Source organism: Lacerta agilis, chromosome 6, assembly GCF_009819535.1.
Source record: "Lacerta agilis isolate rLacAgi1 chromosome 6, rLacAgi1.pri, whole genome shotgun sequence".
NCBI lineage: Eukaryota > Metazoa > Chordata > Lepidosauria > Squamata > Lacertidae > Lacerta > Lacerta agilis.
Genome location: NC_046317.1, coordinates 26,669,102 through 26,681,281, shown reverse-complemented (window position 1 = coordinate 26,681,281; position 12,180 = coordinate 26,669,102). Strand labels below are relative to the sequence as shown.

Genomic DNA, 12,180 nt, shown 5'->3' with positions numbered 1-12,180 from the left:
GAACCTATAAAATTAAATGCACCATTAATATCTTTAAGAGGTAGTTATTAAATAAAATTTGATACACAAACAGATGGATGAGTTTCATTAGCAAAGCCTGACTTTAAAAAAAAAATCAATTTTAAGGCTTAAATATGTTTTTTCTTGAATGTTGCCACCATTCCAACAGAACACGCTAAAACAGGTAATATAGACTGGAGAGGTGCTGCAGTTCTGTTCACCTGCTTTTCTCCATGGGGTGCACAGGTGGGTGGGAGAGAGGGAATTCATAGCACCCTTGCAGAATGTGAGCTGCATTTACTACTGTAGACTAATTAAAAGGTACTTCCAGCAAGTATCGCGAGTCAATACTTTAATAATAGACCTCTGGGAGAAGGGAGTGCCGCAATGGCTGTACAGTTAAAAATAACTTTCTAAATCCCTTTTGCTGTTTGAACTTGTTGTACTGATGTCATAAGGACACTCTTGTGATGGAAGAAATGAGAGAATACAGTATTTGTTGTATACATAGTGCATACATAGACCAAGATCTGCCCCTTCTTGAACTGTGCACAGGGGGTAATAGGTGGTCAGATGCTGGAACAAAGGTGTAGTGTCCCCTGTGTCATGTCTGTGTGAGGTGGCAGGCCATTACCCTGCCTGGATAACTCAGTTGGTTAGAGAGTGGTGCTAATAATGCCAAGGTTGCAGGTTCAATCCCCTTATGGGACAGCTGCATATTCCTGTCATTGCAGGGGATTGGACTAGACGATCCTCAGGGTCCCTTCCAACTCTACAGTTCTGTGAATGAAACATACTATAGCTATGGAACTTCCCAGTTATCAAGAGCACCCCCTCATGTTCTGCATTAAAGCAGCCAAGCCTTGAGTTTATGGCCACATAAACCCCGGGTTTTAAATTAATACTGGATAGCATTACACACTTGCACTTTTCTCATAAGATACGGGCTGTGGAATGCATATCTGTCCATCACTGCCACCTGAGCTTCTTCCAGGCACACCTGCAGATCGAGAAGCACTCCAAAGTAGCAAAATTGGGAGCATCCAAATCCTGTCTCCTCATCTACACACAATGATTCTTATGACTTCTATTCAGCTTTAGTTATCTCACCTACAGCTGGTGTCCCACCGTGGCCAGATTTATTGTTAAGCTCATTTGTTGTTCAGTCGTTCAGTCGTGTCCGACTCTTCGTGACCCCATGGACCAGAGCACGCCAGGCACGCCTATCCTTCACTGCCTCCCGCAGTTTGGCCAAACTCATGTTAGTAGCTTCGAGAACACTATCCAACCATCTCATCCTCTGTCGTCCCCTTCTCCTTGTGCCCTCCATCACAAGCTCATAATGTGTAGTATATTTCCACCTCATAATTATTAAAATTCCAGAAGAAGGTATCTGAAGAAGTGTGCATGCACACGAAAGCTCATACCAGGAACAAACTCAGTTGGTCTCTAAGGTGCTACTGGAAAGAATTTTCGATTTTGTTTTGACTATGGCAGACCAACCATAGAATGATCTCGATACGAATCCAAGGCAGTCCTTTTAACATCACAGTAATCCAAGTTTATGCACCAACTACCAGTGCTGAAGAAACCGAAATTGATCAATTCTATGAAGACTTACAACACCTTATAGAAATGACACCAAAGAAGGATGTTCTTCTCATTATAGGGGATTGGAATGCTAAAGTAGGAAGTCAAGAGATAAAAGGAACAACTGGCAAGTTTGGCCTTGGAGATCAAAATGAAGCAGGGCAAAGGCTAATAGAGTTCTGTCAAGAGAACAAGCTGGTCATCACAAACACTCTTTTCCAACAACACAAGAGACGACTCTACACATGGACATCACCAGATGGGCAACATCGAAATCAGATTGATTATATTCTCTGCAGCCAAAGATGGAGAAGCTCTATACACTCAGCAAAAACAAGACCTGGAGCTGACTGTGGCTCAGATCATCAGCTTCTTATAGCAAAATTCCAGCTTAAACTGAAGAAAGTAGGAAAAACCACTGGGCCAGTAAGATTCAATCTAAATCAAATTCCTTATGAATACACAGTTGAAGTGAAGAACAGGTTCAAGGATTTAGATTTGGTGGATAGAGTACCTGAAGAACTGTGGATGGAGGCTCGTAACATTATACAGGAGACAGCAACGAAAACCATCCCAATGAAAAAGAAATGCAAGAAAGCAAAGTGGCTGACCAATGAGGCCTTACAAATAGCGGGGGAGAGAAGACAAGAAAAATGCGAAGGAGATCGTGAAAGATACAGGAAATTGAATGCAGATTTCCAAAGAATAGCAAGGAGAGACAAGAGGGCCTTTCTAAACGAGCAATGCAAAGAAATAGAGGAAAACAACAGAATGGGAAAAACCAGAGATTTATTCAAGAAAATTGGAGATATGAAAGGAACATTTCGTACAAAGATTACCACAATTAAGGACAAAAGTGGAAAGGACCTAACAGAAGCAGAAGACATCAAGAAGAGGTGGCAAGAATACACAGAGGAATTATACCAGAAAGATATGGAGGTCTCATACACCCCAGGAAATGTGGTTGCTGACCTTGAGCCAGACATCCTGGAGAGTGAAGTCAAATGGGCCTTAGAAAGCCTTGCTAACAACAAGGCCAGTGGAAGTGATGATATTCCAGCTGAACTATTTAAAATTTTAAAAGAGGATGCTGTTAAGGTGCTGCACTCAATATGCCAGCAAGTTTGGAAAACTCAGCAGTGGCCAGAGGATTGGAGAAGATCAGTCTACATCCCAATCCCAAAGAAGGGCAGTGCCAAAGAATGCTCCAACTACCGCACAATTGCACTCATTTCACACGCTAGCAAGGTTATGCTTAAAATTCTACAAGGCAGGCTTAAGCAGTATGTGGACCGAGAACTCCCAGAAGTGCAAGCTGGATTTCGAAGGGGCAGAGGAACCAGAGACCAAATTGCAAACATGCACTGGATTATGGAGAAAGCCAGAGAGTTCCAGAAAAACATCTACTTCTGCTTCATTGATTATGCAAAAGCATTTGACTGTGTTGACCACAGCAAACTATGGCAAGTTCTTAAAGAAATGGGAGTGCCGGATCACCTCATTTGCCTCCTGAGAAATCTCTATGTGGGACAAGAAGCTACAGTTAGAACTGGATATGGAACAACTGATTGGTTCAAAATTGGGAAAGGAGTACGACAAGGCTGTATATTGTCTCCCTGCTTATTTAACTTATATGCAGAATACATCATGCGAAAGGCTGGACTGGATGAATCCCCAACCGGAATTAAGATTGCCGGAAAAAATATCAACAACCTCAGATATGCTGATGATACTACCTTGATGGCAGAAAGTGAGGAAGAATTGAAGAACCTTTTAATGAGGGTGAAAGAAGAGAGCGCAAAATATGGTCTGAAGCTCAACATCAAAAAAAACTAAGATCATGGCCACTGGTCCCATCACCTCCTGGCAAATAGAAGGGGAAGAAATGGAGGCAGTGAGAGATTTCACTTTCTTGGGTTCCATGATCACTGCAGATGGTGACAGCAGTCACGAAATCAGAAGACGCCTGCTTCTTGGGAGAAAAGCAATGACAAACCTAGACAGCATCTTAAAAAGCAAAGACATCACCTTGCCGACAAAAGTCCGTATAGTTAAAGCTATGGTTTTCCCAGTAGTAATGTACGGAAGTGAGAGCTGGACCATAAAGAAGGCTGATCGCCGTAGAATTGATGCTTTTGAATTATGGTGCTGGAGGAGACTCTTGAGAGTCCCGTGGACTGCAAGAAGATCAAACCTATCCATTCTCAAAGAAATCAGCCCTGAGTACTCACTAGAAGGACAGATCCTGAAGTTGAGGCTCCAGTACTTTGGCCACCTCATGAGAAGAGAAGAATCCCTAGAAAAGACCCTGATGTTGGGAAAGATGGAGGGCACAAGGAGAAGGGGACGACAGAGGATGAGATGGTTGGACAGTGCTCTTGAAGCTACTAACATGAGTTTGGCCAAACTGCGAGAGGCAGTGAAGGATAGGCGTGCCTGGCGTGCTCTGGTCCATGGGGTCACGAAGAGTCGGACACGACTGAACGACTGAACAACAACAAATGGCAGACCAACACGGCTACCCACCTGTAACTAAAATTCCAGAGGAATCCAAGGGATTGGGACAAGAATTCAACAGGACAGAAAGGTGTGATTTCAAGAGAGCTGTAATCTCCACACTTTGTAGTTTAGAAATTAAGCACAAGATGGACAAGTAGACAAAGCTCCCCGTAGTTCTTGCTCTCTACCCAGGAAATTTGGATATGGTTAGAGTTATTGAATAGTGAAGAAAAGGCTCTCTACACAGTTTGTATTGACATTACCATTACTTTGTAATTAATGTATAAATGCAGTATAGCTTTAGGGAACCTTTTAATGACTGTAAATCATTTTTGAGCTGTAGGTTATCACATTACCAATTACAATCAAGTTAGAAATTCAGGATCAGTCTCACTGGTACCAAGATGTCGAGATTTATTCCTTTTATTCTTCATAGCCACACCGTTTTAAAAGATGGTGACCAAATGATAAGATTAGAAATATAACCCAAAATAAGTGTCAACCTGGGCACCTCAGGAATCGTTTCCTGTCATTAAAAAGTCTCTGGAAATACATTGGTGTTATAAAGATGTCTGGATATAGTGGAGATAAGTGGGGTTTGTTTGTTTTTTTAAAAAAGATGTTGTACAGTCTTTGTGAAAACATTTTATGTAACAGCAATTGTGTCAGTTGTTCCTCCTTCTCTCTCCCTCCCAAATTCAGGAAAGAAAACAGCGTGCAAGTTTAGTTCCTGAATCTTTAATGAAATCTCCTTTTCGGTCACAAAGTAACAATTATAGGAAGCAATCTCTTGCCAGGGGAGAGGCTACTCTGAATAGCTCCCTTTGACTGCATCTCCGCAGATGTAATCCAAATAACGCTCAAGTATAATTAACCTCTTGAAAGTTATTAGATGAGCAAGTCAGCGACAGACGCGAAGGCATATTTTGCTGCAGCGATCCAGCTGCCTTCTCTTGCTTTCCCAATGGCTCAGCACGTTTTATCTTTCGAAAGAAAATTGGAAATAAAATGCAACCGCTTCAAGGAAAGGGAAAAAAAGAACTGCTAGCTGAAAAGTGGACGTTTGGTACTTCAAAGGAACCGCCAACAACGGGCTGCAATGAATCGCACCCCAAAGCCTGTGCAAAAAGAAAACTAAAATTCCCACTCCTCTTTCCACCGACGGCTGCGAGAAGGCTAAAGCAAATGCATGCTGGGAGTTGTAGTCCTCGGTGTTTCCCAGCGTCGTTTGTAGAAGCGTCCAATGGCTATTTCCTCCAGGAGGGGCGGGTTAAGCTCGTCGAATGCTTACTGGTTCTTGCAACTGCCAGTCTTTAATAGCAACTGTTGATCATAGCAACTGAACGACGCCTGCTGTAGGAAGGCGGCATTCAGATTGGGAAGCGGACGGAGGGTGGGGGACGCTGCAAAGCAGGTAAGGAGCGGAGAGGGACGGGGACAGTGCAACTGCGGGCGGGGGGACAGCTGCGTTGAGGCATCCCAAGTTGCCCATGGAGCCACCTAGGTTGCAGCCAGAGTGTGCAAGCGTGCCCTAATACTTTATCCATGATATTCCTTCAATGTCTTTCATTGCCGTCTCATCTAATTCCTTAGAAATGCACCTTCAGCTGTGCTGTGCATGCCTGGTCACCAGTCTGAATATACTATTGCACTCAGTGCTATTTTTCTTGGAAAAAAGAGGTGCTGGAAACTCCTCACGAACGCCTCCCTTGTTCTCTTATAATGGCAATGGCGCCCACCGGTGAGTTCCAGCTGGGGGGGACGACGACCCTGATTGCACCCACTGCACTGATGGGGAGCTGATAGCATGCTCTCATCCTGTCCAGCATTCCACAAAAGATCTCTAAACACTCAGCTAACCCATAATTATACTTCAGGTTTAGCTTGGCATCTGTTTATGTGAACTCAGGGCTGACCTACACTGTGCTAATTCCCTCTGGCTTAAGGAGGAGAAAGACACAGAATTGCTTTATTCAGGGTTTCCCAAACTTGGGGCTCCAGTTCCTGCTGAACTACAATTCCCATCATTCCTAGCTAGCAGGAACCATGGCCAGGGATGATGGGAATTGTAGTCCAAATACAGCTGGAAACCCGTGTTTTTTGGGGTTTGGGAAACCCTGCAGTGCAGAGGCCACATCCACACCATTTAAAGCACATCACTTCCCTCAGGGAATCCTGGGAAGTGCAATTTACCACACTCACAGAGCTACAGTTCCCATAATCCTTTGGGTAGGGGCATGTTTTTTAAATGTATGGTGTAGATGTGACAAGAACCAGAGACTGTTCATTCATCTGGCGAAGTCTTTTCCAGAGCTACCGACTGGGAGAGAGGCTTATTGACTACAATGGCAGCACATTTCACATAGGGAGTTTACCTATTAGTTCAAGACTAATCAGCTCAGCACATCCACACCTGTAAGTGAAGTGATCATTTTCAACACATGTGTCAGGGTAGGGGAATTACAAAGTCAAGCAAAGTGGTAATCTGCACAGGGCAGGTGTGAGGAACCAGTTCCTCTCCAAATCTTGCTGAACTACAACTTCAGTTATCCCTGGCCATTGGCCATGCTGACTGGGACTGATGGGAATTGGTGTCCAGTTATATCTGGAAGTTCACACAAGCTCCCTGGACACTGAGGAATATCGAACAAAAACAGGGCGCTTTTTTCCAGCCAGAACTCACCGGAAATGTGTTCCAGCACCTCTCAGGTAGGCACCATTGCCATTATAAGAGAACAAATGGAGGCATTCATGGTGAGTTTTGGTACACCTCTTTTTCTAAATTGCACAAAGCTGACCCTAAAGAAAGGAGGAAGCGGAAAATAAATATAAACAAAACTCACATTATGGTTGCTGGATCAGTAATAGGTTGGGAGATATAGCTTGATAATGGCCCAGAAAAACTGGTTGATGTTTTCTCAGTCAGAGTGACTGGTTGGGAGAGAGATGAAGATTTCTCAAGCATTAATTATGCGTGTTGTATGGAGCAAAGATGTTTCAAAGAGACAGAAGGCAAAAGTTTTTTTAAAAAAGAGAACTAAAGAATGTTAAAGAAATAGTTGTTTTGATCTGCACTCAAAAACCTTTACTATTCTGTACCCCACATGGTGTATATCTATATCTATATCTATATATCTGTAGTGAAAGTTGATTAAATTTGTTTCTGGGTAAATCTGAAAAAATGTACAAGCAGATTACTTCCAGAGGGTTAGTGTTATTTTCCTGGAGCAAAAACAACCGAAGAAAACTTGTGGCACTTTAAAGTTTAACAAATATATTGTGAAATATAGAAATATATTAGAAATATATATTAGAAATATATTGTGTGCCTGCTGTACAGATTTCAAGGTTAAAATTAAAACACTCAGATATTAGATCACTTCAGTATTCAGATATTACATCATTTCAGACTTTAGCTGTAAAAATATGAGGCAGTTTGTTTCCTGACAGAAGCATGGATTTTCAAAGACTAAGAGGTCAAGTACATTTGTTTAAAAGAACTTCATGTTTTACACCTGTGTATTCTGATGAGTCAGTTATTTTGTAATGAAATAAATCACAGTCTTTAATGGGTACTGCACATAAACGTGATGTTTAAATAGTTCAATCTGGCCACCGATTAATCGTTCTTCCTTCTTGGTACAGACATCATCCATGTCTTTGCTGATAACTAATTAACTTTTCTCCCCTTGAGCACCTAGCAACATGGTAGTTTAGTTTCATAACGCTAACTATTTCAGCCCATTAGATAATTAGAAGAACATACTTCTCTGTTTTTTTGTTACTTTTAAGTTAATACAAAATACTTACCGGTAGATACAAAGTTAACAGCCGCCTGTAGTTCTGCTAATGCACTGTCAGTTCTAAACATTATTTCATTACTCAAGATTTAGGTTGGCTAAATGCACAACTACAAACACCCAGGCTAAAACACTTAACAGTTACCTTTTGCTCAGATGACAGTTTCATGGAAAAGTGTTTTTAATTAGCCCAAACTGGGGGAGGGGGAGGGTTTGAGCAAAATATAATTATATTTTTGAGCTCCGGTTCCAAAAGACCAAACACTGTCTACCTAAATAAAGGTTGTAGGGAAACAGTAGAGGCCCTTAGGAGCCTTGGTCACAATCTACTGGGATTTTTCCCCCACTTCGAGTGAACTGCATTAATTTTTATCGTTCTGTTCTACAACACTCATGTCAAAGAGTGCAGGAGGAGTTTAAAGAGCTGTTCCCTGCTATTGACTTGCAGTAAAAAAGATTGTGGCAAGACCTTTTCATAAACCACACCCTCAGATCTAGATGTCCTTCTGTAATCTTGGTTGTGTCATGTCTGGCTGTGGTTACAGAGCCAGGGGAGTTATTTAACATGCACAAAGCTATTGTGATTATTTCGCATATTACAGGGCTGAAGTTCTAGCACTTAAAATAGGTACTGATGGCCAAGGGTTCACATATAGGCCCCACCCATCTTCCCCCCGTCCACCTCTTTCCCCCCCTTTCTTCCCAATGTCTCAATCTCAGATCACATGTAAAAAAACAAAATATGGACTGATTTGTTATCCGCTTCCATGTTTGTCGTCTTAAAATGTAGCCATTAGCTACTGATACTGTATTAATGAGCTCCTCTCACTCATTCTTGATAACTGGTATTCTCTTTCCACTTTCCAAAGTTTCAGCACTCAAAAAGAAGGATCAGAGTTACATGCATTTTTTAATAAGTCAACACAAACAATACACCATAGGTTTAGGGCAATCAGTTTGATAAGTAGCTGTTTTTATGAACTTTCTGCCTTGCCTTGTAAAGCGCTTTTTCTAAAATTAGCTCTGTGATTAATCTCAGAAACGCCAGTGTTGTCTTTGTTCATGTGACTAGACTGTTTGGGTGACTTGAGAGAGAAGCAAATCATATGTTCCAATCTGTGGTTATTTCAGTTCCCTGTAAAGTGGCGACTGGCAGAGCTTCCATAGCCACCAACTTGATGCTTGGATCATCCTTTGTGATTTTTCCAGACCCTGAAAGTAGGGTTGCCATATTTTAAAAAGTGAAAATATGGACTTAAAAGTTGTTGAGCTTTCTTTGGCAAAGTTCATCCGAGTTTTCCTGGGCGTTTCAGCAATTTCCACTGTTTCCGGGGCTGAGTACCACCTATGTCTGGGAAATTCTGGACATATGGCAAACCTACCTGAAAGTCACACAGGGAAAGAAGTGAGCTTTTGCTCTAATCTCTCCCTGTGACATCAGGCTTAGCACATAACTTGGGTTGGATTGCATCCTATATCTCCCATCTCTTTTGTTATCCACTTGTTAGAATTCGGTTTCTGGTATAGCATTGGGTTAAACACGGTGACACTTGAAAAAGTACTGTATATATTGGACTAGGAAACCTGCTGACGTGAGGGAGGGAAGTCGTAGCTTGGCAGAGCGAGGATATAAGTGGATTTTTATGTATGTATTTGTATGTTTTTATTGGTAATTTGTTTAATTGGAAAATATAATAAAAATCATTTTAAAAAAAGAAAAGAAAAAAATACTGTATATAAAAGCAGTCACTCAAATTATGAAGCCGCTATTTTGTTTCCTGTTATGCACATCATTTCCACATGATGGTGCTGGAGTTATTCCCCCCCCATCACTTTTTAAAAATCTTCCTCCATTCATGTTTTCTGTATAAGCAATTCGTTAATGCTTCGTTCTTAAGAGCAGAGCTATGATTTCTATTCAACCAGCTTGACCACTTTAGCAGCCCCTTGCCCAGACTCCTGTCTTATCATCATAGAATCAGTCAGTTGTAAACGACTGTGTAGTCAGCCATTCAGTCCAACTCTGCTTCGCATTTAGGTGTGTGATAGTCTCCGGAGTGCCAATGAAACAGCATTTGACCTAATATTTTTGCCCTAAGCAACCTTGCAAGGTTACAGAGGGACATTCAAATAGTGCATAGCTATGCTCAACCCAAGGAGCATCCCCTGTACTTTTTATTATTATGCAACCCCTGCAAGCCAAGGAGATAAGTAACTAATACAGCCTTTAGAAGACATCTGAAGGCAGCCCTGTATAGGGGTTTTTAAAAAAAGAGTTTCATGTTTTGTTATGTTTTTATATATGTTGGAAGTCACCCAAAGTGGCTGGGGCAACCCAGGCCTCTGATGGGCAGGGTATAAATAATAAAACTGTTGTTGTTATGGAACAGGACATCCCTGATTTCATCAGAGAAATATCGGAGGGTATGTTACAGTTGTACCCCACCTTTCCTCCAAAACTAGCCTACAGTGGCAAATCTGAAAAGCAATTTCAATGCAGATTCAGACTCGGAAAAATCGGATGGAGGCAGGAAGGCTTGTTGGAAGAAGGTGTTCAGTAGGTGCCAAAAGAAAATAAAGGTGGTGCCTTTCAGAGAAGGGGGAGGGATTCCACAGCACTAAAGGCCCAATTACTTGTGCAGAGCCGACCTGCTGGTAAGATGGCATGTGCAGGAAGCCCTAGCCTGTTGAGCACAGTGATCAGCTGGATATTTAAAGAGCGAGGCTATCTTCCAGCTATTCTGGTCCCAAGCTGTATAGGGCTTTGTTCACCAAAACAGTATCTTCAGCTTAACGTGGCAGGTAATTGGCAAACATTGCAAGTGTTTCGACAGTGGGGTGACATGTTGGCAATGACCCGCCCCAGTGAGTAGTCAAACCACTGCATTTTGGATCAGCTGGAGCTTCCAGACCAACCTCAAGGGCAGCCCCACAAAGAGTGCATTGCAGTAAACCAGTCTGGAGGGGACCAGCACATGGGTGACAGTGGTGAGGTAAAATGCACTCCTAGTCAGGGAGGTCATCTGGGCCTCTAGTGATAGAGGTGGAGCCAGGAGGATCCCCCAGAATATAAACCTTCACTTTTCAGGGGGAGTATGACTCCATCAAAAGCAGGGAATGCACACTCAGAAACCTCAGAGTCAGTTTATTGACCCTCATCCAGCCTCGAGTCCAGGCTCCTTTGCAAGGAATTTTGGGGTGCAGGTTCTTGGATTTTACAGCTTGGAGCAGCAAAATTACTTGGGCTAGACTGAAGCAAACATTGTTCTGCCTCAGTAGCACAAAAGGCAACCTTTTGCCAACCTGGTTCCCTACAGCTGTTTTGGACTACAACTCCCATCAGTCTAAGCCAGCACTGTCATGCAACTAATGATGGGGTGTAACTATCATGTTATGAATTAGTTTTTAAGCCACCTCCTGAATTCCACCTCATTATCCACATTGATGTGTCACCTATTTTCCAGGCAGAAATCTTTCAAAATGGATGAAAGCGCAGAAACTCCCGTACCGCCTTCTGCTCCTGGTTCAGCGAAGAAACCTAAAGCTAAAGGATCGCCAAAACCTAAAAAGTCGCCCAAAGGATCGCCCAAAGGCTCACCCAAAGGGAAGCAAAAAGGTGCTGGTAAGTATCATACTGCAGAACTGTGGAACTAAAGAAAGTAATTTGTCGGGAATTTGGATGCCAGCCAACAATACGTGTGACAGTATGCCCAACAACATTTCTCTGTGATGTTTTCATGTACAGTCGTACCTTGGTTGCCGAACAGAATCAGTTCTGGAAGTCATTTCGACTTCCAAAAACGTTTGACAACCAAGGCGCAGGTTCCAATTGGCTGCAGGAAGCTCCTGCAGCCAATCGGAAGCCGCGTCGGACATTTGAGTTCCAAAGAACGTTCACAAACCGGGACACTCACTTCCGGGTTTGTGGCGTTCAGGAGCCAAAACATTCGAGTCGCAAGGCGTTCGGGATCCAAGGTACGACTGTACTCAAAAGTTGAAGGTTTTCAGTTATTGTTGATGGCTCCCCCAACCCTCCATTTCAGCTAAGATAGCTCCTTCAAAAGGCCGGGGCGAAACTCAACATGTAGCAGAAGCGAAAATGGCAAGTTCAGTGGGTTGGGTCCTCAGAATAATTAGGTGAAGGAAGCACATGTGGAAGGAAGTTGCACCTTTCACCAATCCCCTCTACACCACAATCCCCTGCACTTCCTGAAAAAGTTGGAGGATTGGGCACAATTGGGTAGCTTTGCATTGGCTGTGTGGTTTTAGACTGTTCTCCCTCTTCCCCTAC

At 42.7% G+C, this 12,180-nt stretch overlaps 1 protein-coding gene across 3 annotated transcripts in view; it reads left to right on the top strand.

The window, feature by feature from the left end:
- Positions 1-5,385: 5,385 nt before the first annotated feature.
- The window catches only part of WDR63 (WD repeat domain 63), a 31,725-nt gene continuing 24,930 nt past the window's right edge, over positions 5,386-12,180 (top strand). For all 3 annotated transcript variants that reach the window (XR_004426812.1, XM_033151674.1, XM_033151675.1), the window contains exons 1-2: positions 5,386-5,503; positions 11,354-11,511. Coding sequence is in view for 2 of the 3 variants with exons in the window: in XM_033151674.1 (XP_033007565.1) it covers positions 11,370-11,511 (142 nt within the window). In the remaining variant the exon portion in view is untranslated. The remainder of the gene's footprint in view (positions 5,504-11,353; positions 11,512-12,180) is intronic.